Below are 24,729 nucleotides of genomic sequence, written 5' to 3' on the forward strand. Positions count from 1 at the left end.
CCACATCATAGCTCCAAGTACTGATCTACGCTCTAAGCTTATCCACTTTGTTCACAATACTCCTTGCATTAAAATAGACATATCTCAAACCATCTATCTGAGCGCATCCCATCTCTATCACCTGCTTATCCTCCCTCACACACTGTCTACAAGCTTTCTCTATTTGTGAGCCAACCGCCTCTTCCCCAGTCTCTTCATTTCAGTTCCCACCCCCCAACAATTCTAATTTAAACTCTCCCCAGTAGCCTTAGCAAACCTCCTCACAAGGATATTGGTCCCCCTGGGATTCAACTGCAACCCGTCCTTTTTGTACAGGTCATACCTGCCCCAAAAGATGTCCCAATGATCCAGAAATCTGAATCCCTGCCCACTGCTCCAATCCCTTAGCCATGCATTAATCTGCCACCTCATTCTATTCCTATACTCACTGTCATGTGGCACAGGCAATAATCCCCAGATTACTACCTTTGCGGTCCTGCTTCTCAACTTCCATCCTAACTCCCTGTAGTCTTCTTTCAGGATCTCTTCCCTTTTCCTACCTATGTCATTGGTATCAATATGTACCAAGACCTCTGGCTGTTCTCCCTCCTACTGCAGGATATCTTGGACGTGATCTGAAACATCCCGGACCCTGGCACCTGGGAGGCAAACTACCATCCGAGTTTAAATGTACCTATAGTCTGGGGCAAAAGTATGAGTGGCAAATAAACACAGCTCCTTAGCAACCCTGGATACAGTCAGGCCTCCTGAACTGAGCGATGAAAGCAAAATGACAGCTTCAAACTGAATTTTAAAAATAAACACACTACAACATGGCTCAGTTACTTGATCCTATGTAAAGCGCCTTAAAGAGCTGGTTATTTGTCAGCAGTGTGCCTGGATAAACAAGTGAGTATAAAGGGCAATCAGCCAGTTCCACATATGATGGATATTCACTGTCCAGGGCATCTTTTCGTTATCTTTTTCGCCAAGCTTAGCGCTCAGACAAAACAGCTAATACTTGTAGAAAACAAAGTTGTGTCTGAGTAAGTTAAACTTCCAACCACATATTCTTTGTTCGGTTTCTTCTCATAAACTTCTGAATGTAAATAGCAAACAATAATCAATCTGAACTTAAAAGGACAGCTTGCAAACAAATAGAATTCTCTGTAGAACACACTGCTGGCCCACAGAACAGAGCTGACTTCTCAAGAGATGCAGTGTAAGAGACTGTTGAATTAAGAAACTGCAAGGATAAAAAAAACTAATGTGGGAATCATATCTTGGCCTCCAAGTAGTAGCCAGGATGTGGGGTTGAGATTTCAAAGGGAGCTGGAAAAGGCACGTAGGGTGTGTAGGCCTCTGTTAGTCTCGATACACCATGGATTTGCACCTTGGAAAATTTCCAGGGCACAAGCTTGGGCAAGGTTTTTTTTATGGATGACCGGCAGTTGCCCAAGCTGCAAGTCTCCCCTCTCCACGCCACCAATGTTGTCCAAGCAAAGGGTGTTAGGACCCATAGAGCTTGGCACCGGTGTCGTCGCAGAGCAATGTGTGGTTAAGTGCCTTGCTCAAGGACACACACGCAGCCTCAGCCAAGGCTCGAACTAGCGACCTTCAGATAACTAGACGAACGCCTTAACCACTTGACCACGTGCCAACACATGTAATAAGGGCAATGACACAATTGTAATATGGGACTTCAATATGCAAGGGGATCAGAAAAATCAGGTTGGTATATGCAAGAGATGGAATTTGTTGAATACCTACAAAATGTTTTTTTAGAGCAGCTTGTACTTGAGCCTACTAGGGAATGGCCATCTTAGATTGGGTGTTGTGCAACAACCCAGATCTTATTAGAGAGCTTAACCTAAAGGAACCCTGAGGAGACAGTGATCATAATATGATTCAATTCATATTGCAATTTGAGAGGGAGAAGCACCAGGCACATGTATCAGTTTTGCAATGGAATAAAGGGAATTGCAGAGGTTGAGAGAGTAGCTTTCCCAGGTGCATTGGAAGAGGATGCTGGTGGGGATGATGGCAGAATAGAGGTGGATAATGTTCCTGGGAATAGTTCACAGGATAGGTATGTCACACAGAAGTAGTAGTTTTCAAATGACAAACCATGGATAACAAGGGAGTTACGAACTGCATAAAAGCCAAGGAAAGGGCATTTAAAAAAAGCAATATGGGAAAAGATGCAATATAAGGGCAAAGAAACCAATAGTATAAAGCAGGATACCAAAATAATTTTCAGTTATATGAAGAGTAAAAGAGAGGTGAGAGTTGAAATTGGAGCATTGGAAAACGATGCTGGTGAGGTCATAATGGAGGTGAAGAAATGCAAGGTGACAAATTAAAAAGGAAATTGGTCTTTACTTAGAATTCAATGATAATAGAGAGGTTTCACCTCCCATTCTATGGGATACTGTGAAGGCTGTCTTAAGAGGAATAAAACATGAGAGGAATTACAAAATAAACTGAAGGAACTAGAAAAAAAACACAAATTGAGTTTGGCACAGGATACACTAGAGGAAATGAAATTAATAGTTTGGCTACACAAGAAATTAGAAAAAATTTAATTTCTGAAACAGAGACACTATGAAAGTGGATCTAAATCTATGAAAATACTGCCATGGAAACTGAAAAAAAAGATAGCAGAAAATACAATTCATAGAATTAGGGATCCAAGAACAAAAGTGATAAAAAATAAGCTAAGTGAAATTCAAGAAGCGTTTGAAACATTTTATAAAACTCTATATTCCAAAGTTGCAGGGGGAAGCATAACCCAGATTGACACCTTCCTGAATTCTTTAGAGTTACCCACTTTAAGCAAAGAACAAAATAGAACGATGACTGCTGACATAACTGAAGCTGAACTAAAAACTGCAATTAGTAGGCTTAAATTAAGCAAGTCACCAGGATCAGATAGATATTCGGCAGAGAGGTATAAAGAATTTAGAAATGAGTTAATTCCTGTTTTACTCCCCAAATTGAACTGGGCTCTAAGAAAGGCGCAAATGCCACTCAGCTGGAAGGAGGTGATAATCTCAGCTATACCAAAAAGAGGCAAGGATAAAATGGAATGTGAGTCATTTAGAGGTGGATACAATAGGGTCTTTCAAGAGGCTCCTGGATAGGTACATTGAGCTCAGAAAAATAGAGGGCTATGGGTAACCCTAGGTAATTTCCAAAGTAAGTACAAACGTTTGTATATGTTTGGGCTAGCATTGTGGGCCAAAGGGCCTGCATTGTACTTTTGGTTTCTATGTTACTTTGCATTAGTTTATCAGTGTGCCAGAGGTCCTTGGGTGTTAGGAAGCAGGAGTGAGTGTTGTTGCTATTACAAAGAAAAAGTGCTAGGCAAACTGAAAGATCTTGAGGTAGAAAAAAATCACTAGATGGACTACATCCCAGAGTCCTGAAAGAGGCTGCTGAAGAGATAACAGATGCATTTGTCACTTGATTCTAGCATGTTCCTTGAGGACTGGAAAATTGCAAATGTCACTCCGCTCTTTAAGAAAGGAGAAAGACAAAAGAGAATTATGGGCTTGTTAGCCTAATATCAGTGGTTGGGAAAGTTTTGGAGTCTATTATCAAGGATGAGGTTCAGGGTACCTGGAGACTAATGATAAAACAAGTCAAAGTCAGCATGGTAACTTGTAAAGGGAAATCTAGCCTGACAAAATCTGTTAGAGTTCTTCAGGGAAGGTAACAAGCAAGCTGGACAAATGAAAGGCAGTGGATGTCATTTACTTGGATTTTCAAAAGACATGTGATTAGGTGTCTCACATGAGGCTGCTTAAGAAGGCAAAATCCCATGGCGTTACAGGAAAGATACTGGCATGGATAAAGGAATGGCTGACAGGCAGGAGGCAGCAAGTTGAAATAAAGGAGGCTTTTGCTAGTTGGCTACAACTAGTGGTGTTCCTCAGGGGTCAGTATTGGAACAACTACTTTTCACAATGATAATCAATGATTTAGGTAATGGAATTGATTTAGAATGGAATTAATGGAATGGCTTTGTGGCAAAGTTTGTGGATGATACAAAAATAGGAGGAGGGTTGGTAGTGCTGAGGAAGCAATGCAATTGCAGCAGGACTCAGACAAATTGGAAGAATGGGCAAAAAAGTAGCAGATGAAATATATTGTTGGGAAATGTACGATAATGAATTTTGGTAAAAGAATCAATATATAACCATATAACAATTACAGCATGGAAAAACCTCACATTTATCAGCATTAAACTCCCATCTGCAATCTTTCAGCCCACTCTTCTAACTGGCCTAAATCTCTCTGCAAGCTTTGAAAACCTACTTCATTATCCACAATGCCACCTATCTTAGTATCATCTACATACTTACAAATCCAATTTACCACCCCATCATCCAGATCATTAATGTAAATGACAAACAACATTGGACCCAGTACAGATCCCTGAGGCACACCATTAGTCACCAGCCTCCAACCTGACAAGCAGTTATCCACCACTACTCTCTGGCATCTCCCATCCAGCCACTGTTGAAACCATTTTACTACTTCTATATTAACACCTAAAGACTGGACCTTCCTAACTAACCTTCCGTGCAGAACCTTGTCAAAGGCCTTACTGAAGTCTATATAGACAACATCCACTGCTTTACCCTTGTCAACTTTCCTAGTAACCTCTTCAAAAAATTCAATGATTTATCAAACATGACCTTCCATGCACAAATCCATGTTGACTGTTCCTAATCAGACCCTGTCTATCCAGATAATTATATATACCATCTCTAAGAATACTTACCATTAATTTACCCACCACTGACATCAAAGTTACAGGCCTATAACTGCTAGGTGTGTACTATTATTTAAATGGGGAGAAAATTCAACATCAGAAGTGCAGACTTGAGAGTCTATGTGTAAGACTCCCAGAAGGTTAATTTACAGGTTGAGTCTGTACTCAAGGAGGCAAATTCAATGTTAGCATTTATATTAAGGGGAATAGAATATTCAAGTAAGGAGATAATGCTGAAACTTTATAAGAGTCTAGCCAAGCTGCACTTCGAGTATTGTCAACAGTTTTGGGACTCATATGTCAGAAAAGATCTACTGTAATTGGAGAGAGTCCAGAAGAGGTTCATGAGGATGATTTGGGAAATGAAAGAGTTAATATATGAGGAGTGTTTGGCAGCCTTGGGCCTGTACTCACTAGAATTTAGAAGAATTCATGGGGATCTCATGAAACCTATCAAATGTTGAAATGGCTAGATAGGGTGGATATGGACAGGATGCTTCCTCTAGTGCAGTATCCAGAACTAGAAGGCACAGCCTCAAAACTGAGGGGTGATCCTTTAGAAAATAAGTAACAAGGAATGTTTTTAGCCAGAAAGTAGTGAATCCATGGAATACTCTGCCACAGACTACGGTAGAGGCCAAGTCCGTGGGCCTATTTAAAGCTGAAGTTGTTTGTTTCCTAATTGGTCAAGGCAACAAGGGAAATGGTGAGAAGGCAACCGTATGAGGGTGAGTGGGATCTGGGATCAGCCATGATGGAATGGCAGACCAGGCTCGATGGACTGAATGGTCTAATTCTAAACACAAAATACTCTGCAGATGCTGGGGTCAAAGCAACACGCACAACACGCTGGAGGAACTCAGCAGGTTGGGCAGCATCCGTGGAAATGAACAGTCAATGTTTCGGGCCAAGACCTTTCATCAGGACTGAAGAGGGAGGGGGTGGGGCCCTATAAAGAGGGTGGGGGGAGGGTGGGAAGGAGAAGGCTGGTAGGTGCCAGGTGAAAAACCAGTAAGGGAAAAGATCAAGGGGTGGGCGAGGGGAAGCAGGGATGGAATAGGCGGGTAAGGTGAAGAAGGAACGTAAGGGGAAAGCACTATGGGTGGTAGGAGACGGAACCATGAGAAAGGTGATAGGCAGCTGGAGGAGAAAGCAGAGTGGGATGGTGGAAGGGAGGGGGAGGGAATTACCAGAAGTTGGAGAATTCAATGTTCATGCCAAGGGGCTGGAGACCACTCAGACAGTATACAAGATGTTGCTCCTCCAACCTGAGTTTGGCCTCATCATGGGAGTAGAGGAGGCCATGTATGGACATATCTGAATGGGAATGTGAAGCAGAGTTGAAGTGGGCAGCAACCAGGAGATCTTGTCTGTTGTGGCAGAAGGAGCAGAGGTGCTCGACAAAGCGGTCCCCCAATCTGCGTCTTGCCAATGTGGAGGAGGCCACACCGGGAGCACTAGATGCAATAGATGACCCCAAAAGACTCACAAGTGAAGAGTTGTCTCACCTTGAGGGACTGTTTGGGGCCCTGAATGGTGGTAAGGGAGGAAGAGTAGGGACAGGTGTAGCACTTATGCTTGCAGGGATAAGTGCCAGGTGGGAGATCCGTGGGGAGGGACATGTGGACCAGGGAGTTGGGGAGGGAACGATCCCTGCGGAAAGCAGAGAGGGGTAGAGAAGGAAAGATGTGCTTAGTGTTGGGGAAGTTGATCCGGAGGCTGGTGGGGTTGTAGGTGAGGACAAGGGGAACTCAGTCCCTGTTGTGGTGATGGGAGGATGGGGTGAGGGCCGAAATGCAGGAAATGGAGGAGATGCGGGTGAGGGCATTTTTGATGACAGAAGAAGGGAAACCACGATCCTTAAAGAAAGAAGACATTTGAGATGTCCTGGAATGGAAAGCCTCATCCTGCGAGCAGATGCGGCGGAGATGGTGGAACTGGGAATAGGGAATAGCATTTTTGCATTTGGCAGGGTGGGAAGAGGTATATTTCAGGTAGTTATGAAAATCAGTGGGTTTACAGAAGGTTTAAGTGGACAGCCTGTCTCCAGAGATGGAGACCAAGAGACTGAGAAAGGGGAGAGGAGTGTCCGAGATGGACCAAGTGAATTTGAGGGCTAGGTAGAAGTTAGAGGCAAAGTCGATGAAATTGATGAGTTCAGCATGGGTGCAGGAAACAGCACCAATGGAGCCGTCAATGTAGCAAAGGAAAAGTTGGGAAGCAGTACCAGTATAGGTTTGGAGCATAGACTGTTCCACATAACCAATGAAGAGGCAGACATAGCTGGGGCCCATGCAAGTGCCCATAGCTACAACCTTGGTCTGAAGAAAGTGGGAAGCTTTCTTACCACTGTGGGGAACTGGTGAGGTCTATTGTCAAGAAAGTAGCAGAGAGCCTTGAGGTCTTCTTGAAGGGGAATGGAAGTGTATAAGGATTGGACATCCATAGTGAAAATGTAGCGGTTGGGACAGGGGAACTGGAAATTGTTGAAGAGGTGGAGGGCATGGGATGTATCTCAGATGTAGGTGGGGAGGGACTGAACTATGGGTGACAAAATGGAGTCCAGGTAGATAGATACAAGTTCGGTGGGGCAGGAGCAGGCCAAAACTATGGGTCTACCAGGACAGTCAGGCTTGTGGATCTTGAGGAGGAGATAAAACCGAGCACTGCGGGGTGTAGGAATTATGAGTTTTTTGGCGGAGGATGGAAGGTCGTTCCAGAGTTGGTAAGTGCAGTGATGGTACAGAAGAGAATGGTTTGATGTTTATTGGTGGGGTCTTGCTCCACGGGTAAGTAAGAGGAGGTGTCAGAGAGCTGCCATTTGGCCTCAGTGAGGTAGAGTTCCATCTGCCAGACTACTACAGCACCATCTTCGTTTGCGGGTTTGATGGTGAGGTTAGGATTAGTGCGGAGAGAATGGAGGGCAGTGCGTTCAGAGGGAGTAAGGTTGGAACAGGAGACAGGAGTGGTGAAGTTGAGACGGTTGATGTCTTGGCGACAGTTGGAGATTAAAAGATTGAGTGCAGGTAAAAGGCCCGGGCTGGGGGGTGGGTGCTGTCCAGGAGGAGGAGGAGGGAGACAAAAGTGACACTAAGAACAGAACGTTCTGCCTCAGAGAGGGGAAGGTCAGAGGGGATAGTGAAAACACGACAAGGGTTGGAGCTGGGGTCAGAGGAGGGTAATTTCCAGGAGGAGGAGGAGAGTTGAAGACGGGAGAAGGGGTCATCAATAGGGGGAGGGGAATCCTTGTTAAAGTACTAGGCTCAGAGATATAGTTTCCAGGAGGAGGAAACTCTGCTCCATCCACCACAACAGACAGGATCTCCCTGTTGCCACCCACTTCAACTCTGCTTCACATTCCCATTCTGATATGTCCAAATGCGGCCTCCTCTACTGCCATGATGAGGCCAAACTCAGGTTGGAGGAGCAACACCTCATATACTGTTTGGGTAGTGTCCTGCCCCTTGGCATGAACATTGAATTCTCCAACTTCCGGTAATTCCCTCCCCCTCCCTTCCCCCATCCCACTCTGCTTCCTCCTCCAGCTGCCTATCACCTCCCTCATGGTTCCGCCTCCTTCTACTACCCCTAGTGCTTTCCCCTTACACTCCTTCTTCACTTTACATGCCTAACACCTCCCTGCTTCCCCTCCCCCACCCCTTGATCTTTTCCCTTATTGGTTTTTCACCTGGTACCTACCAGCCTTCTCCTTCCTACCCTCCCCCCACCTTCTTTATAGGGCCCCGCCCCCTTCCTCTACAGTCCTGACGAAGGGTCTCGGCCCAAAATGTTGACTGTTCGTTTCCACACATGCTGCCCGACCTGATGACCTAATTCTGCTCCTTTGTATTATGGTCGAAAACAATTGGGCTTGAATTAAACCAGACATCACTGGCTAAGTTATTTAGTTCAAGAAAGCTTGCAGACTAGATTAATACTACCACTGAGCACATCATATAGTTGATCTGTTAATAGGTGGAAGACTTGTGGGCTCAGAGTCAGCCTGACAGCATTAATTGTGGATACCTGGAACTTGGTCTCTAGAAAGTTTTAGACAGTTTATGTAAAAAGGTAACTGAGAAAAACAACATATATGTGAAGTTATGCAAGTGGAAAGAAGCAGTACAAATGTAAGAGAGCAGTCAGCTTTGTTAGAAATAGTCATGGAACAGCAAGAAGAATGACAGCAGGACGAAAGACAGAATGACAGAAAATACATTCTTCTGCCTTCGATTACTGCAACAAATGATTCATTTATCTGCAACGCATTGGTATGTCATAGAAACATGGAAAACCTACAGCACAATACAGGCTCTTCAGAGTTCTGGAATTTTTTTACCTACCATAATGATGATATGGTAATGGCTCCCCCATGGAAAACACCATGGTCAGCAGCAATGCAGAGTAACACAGCTTCTGGTGTTCTGCAGGAAAAGAAAATGCAATCAACTCGGCAGCCATTTCAGGCCAGTTTTAATTATCACAACTGCAGTTTTCTGAACTTGGACTGCCATTTGTCAGCCAGCAAACCCTGTGATGTCTGCACCGATCCACAGTAGCTTTTCACTCTCATCCAGACAAGCTCACCAAAGAATGAGAATGTTATCCTACAGAAGTCACTTTCAGTTAGCACTCATTATGTAGACACCGAGCTGAGAACCTCAGTATAGCAGATGCAGTGCTTTGCCTTGTTTGGTTTGGTTTGTGAAAGCCACGATACAGTGAAAAGCTTGTCTTCACCTACAGATAAAATCATTGAGCTACCTGACATCTCCAGGCTCTGCCTGGACATAACCTCCCCTCCAGGAACATGAATACACACAGGCTGCAGATGCATTATTATCCCTCATGGTACGAGGCATTAGCATTCACACATCACACCCCTCTCTCAGCTCAATTCATTAAATTAGTGTTACAGACAAATGATGCAACAGAACCTTGAAATTCACAACTCATTGATGCCAGTTTGGCTCTTTACATGAAATAATCTCGTGGAGATTAAAAACTGGGGAAGTGGAGGGACAACCATGGAGGGACACATCTTTATACATGTCTACCTCAGCTTCCTGTTCAAATATTATATTATTAGAGTAGCTATTATCAACACCAGCTTCTCCAAAGTATAAATGTGAAAACTTCATGTGTTTCCAGCTCAGAGTTCTCTTCAGCCATAATCTGTTAATTCCCCAATACACAAGCCTACCTTTGGTGTCAGCTTGCATATCCCGTGCAAGTTCCATTGGTAGCACAGAGTTTGACAATGTGGAGATGATGGCTGCATCCAGATTGCACATGGCTCCAAAGCATTTCAGTAAGAACAACCTCAATGCCACCCTATGTTCCTTTGGCATAATAGAACAAAGTGCAAGTCATACAACAAATACAACACATTTCCAACATCTGATACATTCTCTAGTCAGGACCAGAAGGCCTCAGTTATAGGGAGAGGTTGGACAGGCAGGAACTTTATTCTTCAGAACAAAGAGAATGAGAGCCAACCTTATAGAGGTGTTAAGATTATGAGAGGCACAGATAAGATGGGTGGCAATAGTCTTTTCCAAAGGTCCAAAATATGGGTGTAGAGTTTGAAGGAGATTTCCTTCAGGGACCAGAAGGGTAACTTTTTCAAGTTGAGGGTGATGAGGATATTGTTACTACAGGGAGTAATTGAGGCAGCTAAAATGGTATCATTTAAGAAGCACATAGAGGGGTGAAGCTTAGAAAGATATGGCCATCAATTGGAACTAGCTGGGTGGGCACCATGATCAGCATAGTCTGGTTGGACCAAAGGATCTGTATCCATGCTGCATGATTTATGATATGATTAAAAGGGCAATACATTCCAGAGTGCAGAAGTTTCAGGCATTACACGTGGGGCTGGAAAATAGCAAGTGTGGAATTTTTGAAGTGCTTTCAGGAAGAATTTCTCAAATGGCAGGGTTGGACAACCATGGCTGACAAGGGAAGTTAAGGACTGCATAAAAGCCAAGGAAAGGGCATATAAGGTAGCAAAAGTGAGTGGGAATTTGGATGACTGGGAACCTTTTAAAATCCAACAAAAGGCAACTAAAAAATCTGTAAGAAGGAAAAATATGAAATATGAGGGAAAACTTGCCTCATATGTGACCATCAGGGAAGAGCTCAGGTAGTAGAGAGCACCCCTGTGGCCATCCTCCTCAGTAATCGTTATCTTGTTTTGGATGCTGTTGTCGGGTGCAGAAGGGAGAGAATATGAGGAATGTGGTAGTCATAGGGGATTCCATAGCGAGGGGAACAGACAGGAGGTTCTGTCAGCCTGATAGAGGTACCTGCAGGGTGTGTTGCCTTCCAGGTGCCAGGATACGGGGTGCCTTGGATCAGGTACAAAGTATTCTGAAGGGAAAGGGTAAGCAGCCAGAAGTCTTGGTCACGTTGATACCAATGACATAGGCAGAAAAATGGAGGAGGTTCTGAAGAGAGAATTCAGGGAGTTAAGTAGGAAGCTGAAAAGCAGGACACCCCGAGTAGTAATCTCAGGATTGTTGCCTGTACCACGTGCTAACGAGCGCAAGAATAGCAAGATCAGGCATATTAATGCGTGGCTGAGAGACTGGTGTAGGGGGCAGGGCTTCAGGTTTCTGGATCATTGGGGCCTCTTCTGGAAGAGGCATGATCTGTACGAAAAGGACGGGTTATAGCTGAACCCAAAGGGGTCCAATATCCCAGTAGGCAGATTTAATAGAGCTGTTGGGGGGGGTTAACCTAATTTGGCAGGAGGATGGGAACCGGAGTGATAGGTCCGAGGAAGGGGAAAACAGAAATAAATCAAAGGTAGCATGTAACAGAGATGATAGCACAGACAGGAGATGAGGCATAATCACAGCCAGTGGGATGAGTTACAGGGCAATAGAGGTGTGGTGTAGTTAAAACAGAAAGCAACAAATACTGGACTATAAGTTTTATATTCGAATGCAGGCAGCACAAGAAATAAAATGAATGATCTTGAAATTCAGCTACAGTTTGGCAAGTATGACATTGTGGCCATCCCTGAAAATTGGCTAAAGGATGGCTTCCATTGGGAGCTGAACGTCCAAGGATATGTGGTGTATCAAAAAGATAGGTTAGTAGGCAGAGGGGGTGCCTAGTGAGCCCTGTGTATAAGAAATAATACTAAATCGTTAGAAAGGGATGACATAGGATCAGTAGGTGTAGAGTCTCTATGGGTTGAGTTAAGAAATGGTAAGGGTAAAAGGACCCTAATGGCAGTTGTATACAAGCCTTCAAACAACAGCTGGGATGTAGATTACAAATTACAGTAGAAAAGGCTTGTCAGAAGGGCAGTGTCACAATAATCGTTGGGGATTTTAACATGAAAATGGATTGGGAAAACCAGGCCAGTACTGGACCTCAAGATAGAGAATTTGTAGAATGTCTAAGGGATGGCTTTTTATGGCTTTTTAGAACAGCTTGTTGTTGAGCCCACGAGGCGGATGGCTGTGCTGATTGGGTGTTATGCAATGATCTGAAGGTGATAAGAGAGCTTAAGGTTAAGGCTCCCTTTGGGAACAATGATCACAATATGCTTGAGTTGGCTAACACGAGAAGACACAGTTATAAGGTACTTGGAAGTAGGTACGGAGGAGATGTCAGGGGTAAGTGTGTTTTCTTTTTACTCAGCAAGTGGTGAGTGTGTGGAATGGGCTGCCAGCAATGGTGGTGGAGGCAGATATGATAGTGTCTTTTAAGAGACTCCTGGATGGGTACATGGAGTTTAGAAAAATAGAGGGCTATGGGTCATCCTAGGTAATTTCTAAAGTAAGTACATGTTCAGCACAGCATTGTGGGCCGAAGGGCCTGTAGTGTGCTGTAAGTTTTCTATGTTTCTATGAGTTCACTTTGAAATTTGAGAAGGAGAAACTGAAGTCCAATGTATCGGTATTTTAGTGGAATAAAGGAAATTAAAATGACATGAGTGGGGAACTGGCCAAAGTTGACTGGAAAGGGACACTAGCAGGAAGGACAGCACAGTAGCAATGGCTGGAGGTTCTGCGAAAAATGAGGGAAGTGCAAGACAGATATATTCCAAATAAGAAGAAATTTTTGAATGGAAGGACACTACCGTGGCTGACAAGTGAAGTCAGAGCCAAAGTAAGAGCAAAAGAGAGGGCATACAAAGAAGGCAAAGCTAGAGGAAAGATAGAGGATTAGGAAGCTTTTAGAATCTTGCAGAAGGTCATTAGGAAGGAAAAGATGAATTATGAAAGGAAGCTGGCGACTAATATCAGAGAAGATACTAAAAGCTTTTTTAAGTATATAAAGGGTTAAAAAAAAGTCAAGGGTAGATATAGGATCAATAGAAAATCTTGCAGGGGATATTGTAATGAGAGACACAGAGATGGCAGAGGAATTGAATGCATATTCTACATTAGTCTTCACAGTGGAAGACATCTGCTGTATACCGGACATTCAAGAGTGTCAGGGAAGTGAAGTATGTGCAGTGGAAATTATGACTGAGAAGGTGCTGAGGAAGCTTAATGGTCTGAAGGTGGATAAATCTCTTGGACCTGATGGAGTGCATTCTTGGGTCCTGAAGGAACTAGCTGGAGAGATTGTGGAGGTATTAACAATGATCTTTCAAGAATCGATAGATTCTGGCATTGTACTGGATGACTGGAAAATTGCAAATGTCACTCCGCTATTTATGAAAGGTGGGAGGCAGCAGAAAGTAAACTATAGACCTGTTAGCCTGATGTCAGAGGTTGGGAAGTTGTTGGAACCGATTGTTAGGGATGAGATTATGGAATACCTGGAGGCCAAAGCCAGCATGGTTTCCTGAAAGGAAAGACCTGCCTGGCTAATATACTGCAAATTTTTTGAGGAAATTACAAGCAGGGTAGACAAAGGAGATGTAGTAGGTGTGGTGTACAGAAAGTCTTTGACAAGCTGCCACATATGAGGCTTCTCAGCAAGATGAGAGCCTGTGGAATTACAGGGAAGTTACTAGCATGGGTGGAGCATTGGCTGATCGACATAAAACAGAGAGTGGGAATAAAGGGATCCTATTCTGGCTGGCTGCCAGTTACCACTGGAATTCCACAGGGGTCAGTGTTGGGACTGCTGCTTTTTACGATGTATGTCCATGATTTAGACGACCGGATTAATGGATTTGTGGCTACATTTGACGATGATATAAAGATAGGTGGAGGGGTGGGTAGTGAATGAGGAAACAGAGCCTGCAGAGAGACTTAGATAGTTTAGGGGAATTGGCAAAAAAGTGGCAAATGAAATACAATATTAGAAAATGTATGGCCATTCACTTTGGTGGAAGAAATAAATGGGAAGACCATTATTTAGATGGGGAGAGAAATCAAAAGGCAGAGATGCAAGGGGACTTGGGAGTCCTTGTGCAGGATACCCTAAAAGTTAAACTGCAGGTTGAGTCGGTGGTGAATGCAATGTTGGCATTCATTTCTGGAGATATAGAATATAAGAGCAGGGATGTGATGTTGAAGCTCTATAAGGGATTCGTGAGACCACATTTGGAGTATTGTATGCAGTTTTGGGCTTCTTATTTTAGAAGGGATATACTGATTTTGGAGAAAGTTCAGAGAAGATTCATAAGAATGATTCCAGGAATGACAGGGTGATCTTATGAGGAATGTCTGGCAGCTCTTGGGCTGTATACCCTGGAGTTCAAGAGAATGAGGGGTGATCTCATATAAACATTCCAAATGTTAAAAGGCCCGAACAGATTAGATATGGCAAAGTTATTTCCCATAGTAGGGGATTCTAGGGCAAGTGGGTGCATCTTCAGGATTGAAGGACGTCCATTTAGGACAGAGATATGGAGAAATTACTTTAGTCAGAGGGTGGTAAATCTGTGGAATTTGTTGCCATGAGAGGCTGTGGAGGCCAAGTCATTGGGTGTAAGTGATAGATAGGTTCCTGATTAGCCAGGGCATCAAAGGACATGGGAAGATGGCAGAGGAGCGGGAATGACTGGAAGAATTGGATCAGCCCATGATTGAATGGCGAAGCAGACTTGATGGGTCAAATGGCCTATTGCTCCTATATCTCATGCTCTTATAATGCATTTTGGTAAAAGGAACAATAGTGCAGACTATTATCTAAATGGGGAGAAAATTTAAACATCAGAGGTGCAAAAGGACTTGGGAGTCCTCGTGCAAGACTCTCAGAAGGTTAATTTACAGGTTGAGTCTGTGGTAACGAAGGCAATTTCAACTTTGGCATTTATTTCAAGGGGAATAGAATATACAAAGAAGGAGATAATGCTGAAGATTTATAAGACACTAGTCAGGCCACAACTTGAAGCATTGTCAACAGTTTTTGGCTCCTTATCTTAGAAAGAATGTATTGTCATTGAAGACAGTCCAGAGGAGGTTTCCGGGAACGAAGAGAACATATGAAGAGTGTTTGGCAGCTTTGGGCCTCTACTCACTGGAATTTAGAAGAATGTGTGGGATCTCATTGAAATCTACTGAATGTTTAAAGGACTAGATAAGGTGAATGTGACAGGATGTTTCCTCTGGTGGAGGTATCCAGAACTAGAGGGCACAGCCTCAAAGTTGAGTGGCGACCTTTTAGAACAGAAGCAAGGAGGAATTATTTAGATTAAAAAGTGGTGAATCTGTGGAATACTCTACCACAGACTGAGGTGGAGGCATAGTCCATGAGTATATTTAAAGCTGGAGTTGATAACTTCATGATTGGTGAGATTGGTGATATGATGAGATGGCATCCGGGATCAGCCATGATGAAACAGCGGTGCGGACTTGATGGGCTGAATGGCCTAATTCTGCTCCAATGTCTTATGGAAGGGGCTTGCTCACTTTTCCTTTGTTTAAGGCAAGAGGTGAACTTAACTGTAGGGAAGGTAAGCTCTGTGCAAGCTTATAAATATCCATGTTTGTTGAATATTCAGCATTGTAATTTCTATAACTTAGGGAACATGAATGTTTGGTCAAATTTTTACTGATTGTAAATGGACTATTAATACACTTATTCATAGTCAGTATTTTCCATCTCACTCACCAGACCTGGGAACCTGATTCAATGTTACAGAACTCAATTTCAATGCTTGAGAGGAGTTTGGATAGGTACATGGACAGTAAGGGTATGGATCTGGGTGCAGGTCAATGGAACAAGGCAGTTTAAATGGTTCAGCATTGGTAACTCAGGGATAGACTGTGATACTGATACAAGTTTCACGATGAGTCAGCCATGCCTTAGATTCATGTGGATTCCCATAGCTTCACCTTTGATAAGGATCAAATGAGTGCAGCTTAAGGAAAAATTGTAAGGAAAGGAAGTTGGAAGCTGAATAATCTTATATTGCACTAAAATTTGAATCTCACATAACAGAGACCAAGATGATGCAGTAAATAGAAAAATACTAAACTGCTGTTCCAAATTCTATCAGGGAACCCTCATCACTAATACAGGTAAATAAATAGAGAACCATATACAAAGGACAGACTGAGAAAAAAGATATACACAATCTAAAACACAACACTCAAGTAAAGGATACTCTGGCATTCCGTGATCATTTTCCACACTCCAAAACCAAACATTCAGTATTCTTACCATCTGATAATAAGCAATGAGTGAGAGAACTGGTTCAAAGTGATTCTTCTTTATCATTCTTTTACAGACTTCTGGATCTGCATCAGTCTAAGAAAATAAAGACCATTATTGAAGATGCATGCTTATGGAACACAGTTCTCTTGCTACAGGAATTATCTGCTTTATTTGTAATAATAAATGAAAAAGGCCAGTAAACAAAAACAAGCAACCAGAACCAAGAAAAAAACTATTAGCAAGATCAAGGTGGCCAGCCTAGCATCACTGTGGGCTTGTGTGACAGCATTCTGTACATTGTGACTTTTTCTCACTCATTCCTAGTGAAAACTAATACGGCTTCAATGTTGCACTCAATTATCCTTGGAGACTCAGTGGTTAACAGCATAGTTTGCTGTTTGTGAACCTTGGAAATGAATGTAGCCATTTCATCAAAATCATTAGTACTGCCTGCTCACACTCACAGAGAAGGGAGAATTACAGCTGTAACAGAAACTGGTCAACTGGGAAAGACATTCAAATGTAGCCTGGCGCACCAGTCTACTAAACCACGAATGATTTATCCCTTTTCTATTTACCAGCTGTATTTCAGATTTAGAACATAAAACAGTAAAGTGCAGGTGCAGACACTTTGGTCTGCTATGTTATGCCATATTGATTAAACTAGCAATTGCAATCTTAATTAAACTAATCCCTTCTATCTGTATATTATCCATATTGTTCCATTCTTTGCATATCTAAAAGCTCCATTGACAGTTTTAATCCTGATCTCTGAAGCTGAAGAGTGGTGGGGGCCTGGAATATACAGCCAGGGGTGGTGGTAGAACATAGAACACAGAAAACCTACAGCACAGTACAGGCCCTTCAGCCCACAAAGATGTGCTGAACATGTTCCTACCTTAGAAATTACTAGGCTTCCCTTTCGCCTCTATTTTACTAAGCTCCATGTACATATCTAAAAGCCTCGTAAAAGACCCTGTCATATCCACCTCCACCACCATTGCCGGCAGCCCATTCCATGCACTCACTGCTCTGAGTAAAAACCCTACCCCTGACATCTCCTCTGTGCCTACTCCCCAGCACAATGAACCTGTGTCCTCTTGTGGCAACCATTTCAGCCCTGGGAAAAAGCCTCTGACTACCCTTTTTACATTGTATATCAATGATTTGGATTATGGAATAGATGGCTTTGTGGCTAAGTTTGCTGATGATACAAAGATAGGTGGAGGGGCCGGTAGTGCTGAGGAAACAGAGAGTCTACAGAGAGACTTGGATAGATTGGGGGAATGGGCAAAGAAGTGGCAAATGAATTACAATGCCGGAAAGTGTACGGTCATGCACTTTTGTAGAAGAAATAAACAGGCAGATTATTATTTAAATGGGGAGAGGATTCAAAGTTCTGAGATGCAACGGGACTTGGGAGACCTCCTGCAGGATACCCTTAAGGTTAACCTCCAGGTTGAGTTGGTGGTGAAAAAGGGGAATGCAATGTTGGCACTCATTTCCAGAGGAATAGAGTATAGGAGCAGGGATGTGACGTTGAGGCTCTATAAGGCACTGGTAATACCTCACTTGGAATACTGTGTGCAGTTTTGGGCTCCTTATTTAAGAAACGATGTGCTGACATTGGAGAGGGTTCAGATAAGATTCACTAGAGTGATTCTGGGAATGAGAGGGTTAACATATGAGGAATGTCTGACTGCTCTTGGACTGTACTCCTTGCAGTTTAGAAGAATGAGGGGGGACCTCATAGAAACATTTCGAATGTTGAAAGGCTTGGACAGAGTGGATGTGGCAAAGTTGTTTCCCATGGTGGGGGGGGTCTAGTACGAGAGGACATGACTTGTTCTGACACCCATTCAGAACAGAGATGCAAAAACGCCAGAAGTCGGTGAATCTATGGAATTTGTTGCCATGGGTGGCAGTGGAGGCCAAGTCATTGGGTCTATTTAAGGCAGAGGTTGATAGGTATCTGAGTAGTCAGGGCATCAAAGGTTATGGTGAGAAGGCGGGGGAATGGGACTAAAGGGGAGATTGGATCAGCTCATGATGAAATGGTGGAGCAGACTCGATGGGCCGAATGGCCAACTTCTGCTCCTTTGTCTTATGGTCTATCCACACGATCAATGCCTCTCATCATCTTATATACCTCTATCAGGTCACCTCTCATCCTCTGTCGCTCCAAGGAGAAAAGGCCGAGATCACTCAACCTATTCTCTTAAGGTTTGCTCCCCAATCCAGGCACAATCCTTGTAAATCTCCTCTGCACCCTTTCTATGGCTTCCACATCCTTCCTATAGTGAGGCAGACAGAACTGAGCACAGTACTCCAAGTGGGGTCTGACCAGGGTCCTATATAGCTGCAACATTACCTCTCAGCTCCTAAATTCAATTCCACAATTGATGAATGCCAATATGCCTTCTTAACCACAGAGTCAATTTGTGCAGCTGCTTTGAGTGTCCTATGGACTCGGTCCCCAAGATTCCCCTGATCCTATCAATGTCCCGCTGACAGCCCTCCACACTATCCACAACACCTCCAACCTTTGTGTCATTGGCAAACTTACTAACTCAACCCTCCACTTCCTCATCCAGGTCATTTATAAAATCATGAATTATAAGGGTTCCAGAACAGATCCCTGAGGCACTCCTCTGGTGACCGACCTCCACGCAGAATATAACCTGTCTACAACCTTCTGTGGGCAAGCCATTTCTGTATCCACAAAGCAATGTCCTCTTGGATCCCATGCCTCCTTACTTTCTCAATAAGCCTTGCAGGGAATACCTTATCAAATTCCTTGCTGAAATCCATATACTGCTCTCCCTTCATCAATGTGTTTAGTCACATACTCAAAAAATTCAGTCAGGCTTGTAAGGCACGACCTGCCCTTGACAAAGCCATGCTGACTATTCCTAATCATATTATACCTCTTCAACTGTTCATAAGTCCTGCCTCTCAGGATCTTCTCCATCAACTTACCAACCACTGAGGTAAGACTCACTAGTCTATAATTTCCTGGGCTATCTCTACTCCCTTTCTTGAAGAAAGGAACAACATCTGCAACCCTCTAATCCTCTGGAACTGCCCCTGTCCCCATTGATGATGCAAAGATCATCACCAGAGACTCAGCAATCTCCTCCCTCCCCACCAAAGTAGCCTGGGGTACATCTCAACCGGTCCTGGTGACTTATCCAACTTGATGCTTTCCAAAAGCTCCAGCACATTCTCTTTCCTAATATCTACATGCTCAAATTTTTCAGACTGTTGCAAGTCATCACTATAATCACCAAGATCCTTTTCCATAGTGAATACTGAAGAAAAGTATTCATTCAGTACATTTGCTATTTCCTCCAGTTCCATACACACTTTCCTACTGTCACATTTGATACGTCCTATTCTTTCACGTCTTATCCTCTTGCTCTTCACATACTTGTAGAATGCCTTGGGGTTTTCTTTAATCCTCTCCTCCAAGGCCTTCTCATGGACCCTTCTAGCTCTCCTAATTTCCTTCTTAAGCTCCTTCATATTAGCCTTATAAATCTTCTAGATCTCTAACATTACCTAGTTCTCTGAACCTTTTGCAAACTTTTCTTCTTAACTAGATTTATTACAGCCTTTGTACACCACGGTTCCTGTACCCTACCATAAATTCCCTGTCTCATTGGAACGTACATATACAGAACTCCACAGAAATACCCCCTGAACATTTGCCACATTTCTTCCATACTTTTCCCTGAGAACATCTGTTTCCAATTTAAGCTTCCAATTTCTTGCCTGATAGCCTCATAATTCCCCTTTCTCCAATTAAACACTTTTCTAACTTGTTAGTATAAATCACAAAGATAACCTGACCCAACACCATATCCCTGGAGAAGGCCACCATTCCCCCTCCTTGGCTAGATAAATTCCAGATAAGTACATCTTTGGAAGATTAAGGAAGTGAGGGCAATAAGGAACTGGAACAGCAGAGGAGTTGAGACCTGGCTCAGATCAGCAACAATCAGATTGACCAAGGGAGTTTATTATGTTCTTATCTTTCTGCAAAAGGAAGAAAAACTGCTCAACTCTTGTAAAAATTAGCCAAGTTTTTCTGCTGTCATGAACTTCAACTGTGTTGAAGTGTGAATTTATGTGAAATTATCCCAAAACTTACAAGGACCTATACTCAACAATGGTCAGCAGCTACCAGCTTTTCCTTGTAGAATTACTAATGCTCCCACTCTACATTTGTCAAGTATCTTTCCCTTTAAATTTTACTTCCTTCCTCTTCCAAGTAATTTAGCTGATCCATTAAATTGTTGCTCAGAAAAGAAGTGGATCTTCCTCTGACAGTTCAAGTTATTTAAAAGAATTCCTTATTTTTAATGAGATAGAAAATAGAAGAGGTGTGAGTACCAGGTATACAGACTTGATACAGAGATGAGCTTCTGGGTTTGATACAAACAAAGGAATGCTGCACACATGACTGCACTTGAAGTTAACAAGTACCTTCTCAATGACAAGGCAACGAATTGGCATTCAACCCTAACCCTCTGCACAGGTTCAGGAGATCACCAGAAGGCTCATCTCATCACATCAGATGAGTGCTCTTTCAGTAACCATGGGCTTGCAACTTGTCAACAATGTGGCTTAGAGGAGGAAGAGAAAGTTTACATCACATCTGTAAACACCAGTGAACCAAGGGTAGTAATCAAACTAAATACAGTGTCAGTAACCAGGATTCAATTTTGCCGCAGTCTGTACATTCTCCCCATAACCACGAGTTTCCTCCGGGTGCTCTGGTTTCCTCCCACATTCCAAAGACGTACAGGTTACATTGGTCACATGTGCTTCATTAGACAGTGTGTGCTCATTGGTCACATTTTAGTCATTAAATAGCATGTGCTCGTTAGATTGGAAGGGCCTGTTACCATGTTGTATCTCTACATAAATAAATAAATAAACATCATCTGCTAGACCAACTTCTATATTCAGTACGCACCAGAATACCCAGCAGCTCCTCCAAGTAACAGGAGATGATGCTCTCATCCTCATGCAATGCCCAGCTCCTTTGCTGGGTATCGTTCTTGTGCCTTGCCAGATCAGCAAAGATTACTTCAAGCCGCTGTTCATCCTGACAAACTTGACCCCTGGGTAATGCTGAACTAAGGTCCTGGGATAAAGAAGTGATTATCAAAAACATTTCAATGCAGGATCGAGTGATATCAAGCTGAGGGCAAAAATACTGCTGAGCCATTTCCTGCAAAACACTGCCAATCCAGTGAACCAATACAAAATGGTGAAGGAACCCAGCAGTTCAGAAAGCTTCTATAGAAATGAATGAACAATCAATGTTTTAGGGCAAGACTCTTCATCAGTACTGGAAAGGAAGGATCTCAGGTTGAAAGATAGATATTGCTTGACCTCCTGAGTTCCTCCAGTATCTTATGTGTGTTGCTCTGGATTTCCATCATCTGCAGATTCCTGTGTTTCCATTGTGGATCAAAAATATGTGAAAGGAAACAACATAGGAATAAACATTCAATGCACCTACAGCAGAAGGAGTGGGTTAACAGGGTTTCCACAATACCATATGATTAACTATTCTGTTGTAAATAATTTGTTAAGAATGGTAAATGCCTTCCAGACCAATTTCCTTATTAAATGCGGATTCTAAAATTCTTTCTAAGATGTTGGCTAACAGTCTTGAGAATATTTACCTGAGGTTATTTCTAAGGATCAAACTGGATTTATTAAGAATAGATACTCATATTTTAATATTCAGAATTATTGAACATTATTCATTCCTCTCCATCTAAAGAATCTGAATGCATTGTTTCCCTTGATGCAGAGAAAGCCTTTGATAGGGTAGAATGGCCCTATTTATTTTTCTGGTTTTAGAAAGATTTAATTTTGGTCCAGGTTTTATTTCCTGGATTAAGCTGATCTACCAAGCCCCTATGGCAGCAGTTATAACTAACAATCAAAAATCTCCTTATTTTAGGTTATACAGAGGTACCCGGCAGGGTTGTCCTCTTAGTCTGTTGTTATTCAACCTGGCTCTAAAACCACTTGCTACTGCTGTTTGGGACTCCAATGAGGTTCAAGGTACTAAGAGAGGAGGTAAAGTGCATAAGGTTTCATGTGTGCAGATGACTTGTTAGTTTATATTTCGGATCCTAAGAAATCTATTCCTGCTATGTTATCAATATTTCCTGTATTTAGTAGTTTTTCTGGATATAGATTAAGTTTGCACAAAAGTGAGTTATTTCCTGTTAACAACTATTTGAATCAATATGACCAAATTCCTTTTAGTATTGCTAAAAAATAACTTCACTTATCTTGGTGTTAAAATTACCAAAAATTTTAAGGACCTGTATAAATATAACTTTTTCCATTAATTGAGTCCATGCAACAAGTACTTTCTAAATGGTCTCCTATCACATTATCATTAATTGGTTGAATTAGTGCTATTAAAATGATAGTGTTACCGAAGTTTCTATATGTATTCCAAGCAATCCCTTTTTTTGTTCCTAAACTGGTTTTTTTTGATAGAATAGACTCTAAAGTTCTATCTTTCATTTGGAATAATAAAAGTCCTAGATTGAGTAAACCTTTAATGCAGAAATTTAAAAAAGTATGGTGGTATGACCTTGCCAAATTTTAGAATGTATTACTGGGCAATTAATATTCAATATATATCTTCTTGGATTCATTTCTCAGACATACACGACTGTCCTTTATGGGTGGATTTGGAGAAAAACTCGGTGAAGGGGTATTCTTTGGCCTCTACTGGGAGCTCCTCTTCCTTTTTTGCTTTCTAAGATTGGTAGTCAAGACCTTAATCCCATTATTAAATATACATTAAGAATTTGGTTTCAGTTTTGTAGATTCTTTGACTTTAATAATTTTGTTCTTTCTAGTAAAATCTATCCCAATTATTGTTTTAAACCATCAATTTCTGATCAGGCTTTTAGTAACTTTTTTAAATTTGTCTATGGGGAATTGTTTAATGTCTTTCACTCAGTTAGCAGATAAATATGACCTATCTAATGCACACTTTTTTTAGATATTTTCAAATTAGGAATTTTCTAAGCAGTTAACTTCCAAATTTTCCCTCAGCTTATTCACCCAATAGATACCGTCTTTCAGGTTAAACCATTTCAAAAAGGACTGATAGCTATAATGTATAAATGGTTATTGAATTTGCTTATGTTAAATAATAAAATTAAAGCTGCATGGGAATTGGAATTTTGAGAGTCACTTTCAGATAATCAATGGGATAAAATTTTTCATTTGGTAAATACTTCATTTATTTGTGCCCATGATTCCTTGATACAGGTCAAGGTAGTGCATCGGGCGCATATATCAAAGGACAAATTAGCCCATATCTTTTCCAATATTAATCCTATTTGCGATAGATGTAATATTTAGGTAGCTACTTTAACATGTGTTTTGGTCTTGTATCAAGATAGATAACTTTTGGAAAGAAGTCTTTAAAACTTTATCAAAAATCTTAAATTTGGATCTACAACCGAATTTACTGACAGCAGTTTTTGGGATCATTCCATTGGAAACAAGATATATTCCTGTTTCCGCTCAATGGATGATAGCTTTTACAACTTTACTGGCTAGGAGAGCCATTTTGCTTAAATGGAAGTATATTGATCCACCTACTGGTCTTTATTGGCTTACTTCCATTATGTCCTGTTTAAGTTTAGAAAAAATAGGAAGTCAGACATTTGATACATCCTTTAAATTTGAGGAAACTTGGCGACCTTTTATTCAATATTTTCATATGCTTTGATTTATGGCTCTTCCAGTTACCTTCTCAAAATGTTGGATTTGATCAGAAAGTTTTTCTTTTTTCTTGCTTTCACTCTCAGTTTGAGCTGCCCAGTTCCCTTTTTTTCTCTCTTTTTCTTTTGTTTTTTTTTGTTTAGTGGGTTTTTATGTATATTAAAATTATGTTTCTTTATCTTTTTTCTTCTTTTCATGGATAAGAGGAAAATTAATTATCTTTTTCTTTATTACATACTTCTAGATTAATACTATGTATGATCTTGATAATGTTTATTTTACCTTTTATATGAATTGTTATTGATATAGATATTTGAGATAATTCTCCTCTTGTTTTTATATACACTCTTTTATTTAATTAATAAGAAGATTGATAAAGAAAGAAAAATGGTAAATGCAGGTTCTGTTCTGAAGTTGATGTCAATGTTCAGTGAAGTCAGGTTGTAGCCTGAACAAACAGATTCCAGAGTCACTGTTCGAATAACTGCCAATTTGGGTGTTCTGGAATTGCTCCAGAAACCTTTAAAATACTTTAAGCATTTTTAGGGGCAGAGTAATAAACAATCATCACTGCAATCAGCCAAAATATTGCTCCAGTGTACTAAAGTGTTACA

The 24,729-nt window shown here is 41.8% G+C and overlaps 1 protein-coding gene across 3 annotated transcripts in view; it reads right to left on the reverse strand.

Annotated features, from left to right (window-relative positions):
- The window catches only part of LOC132377949 (NCK-interacting protein with SH3 domain-like), a 213,071-nt gene that overhangs the window by 50,550 nt on the left and 137,792 nt on the right, over positions 1–24,729 (reverse strand). For all 3 annotated transcript variants that reach the window (XR_009506852.1, XM_059944474.1, XM_059944473.1), the window contains 4 exons: positions 21,318–21,488; positions 16,343–16,429; positions 9,963–10,101; positions 9,103–9,183 (listed from right to left, as the gene is read on the reverse strand). Coding sequence is in view for 2 of the 3 variants with exons in the window: in XM_059944474.1 (XP_059800457.1) it covers positions 9,103–9,183; positions 9,963–10,101; positions 16,343–16,429; positions 21,318–21,488 (478 nt within the window). In the remaining variant the exon portion in view is untranslated. The remainder of the gene's footprint in view (positions 1–9,102; positions 9,184–9,962; positions 10,102–16,342; positions 16,430–21,317; positions 21,489–24,729) is intronic.

The sequence above is a fragment of the Hypanus sabinus genome, chromosome 19 (genome assembly GCF_030144855.1).
Source record: "Hypanus sabinus isolate sHypSab1 chromosome 19, sHypSab1.hap1, whole genome shotgun sequence".
Classification (NCBI taxonomy): domain Eukaryota; kingdom Metazoa; phylum Chordata; class Chondrichthyes; order Myliobatiformes; family Dasyatidae; genus Hypanus; species Hypanus sabinus.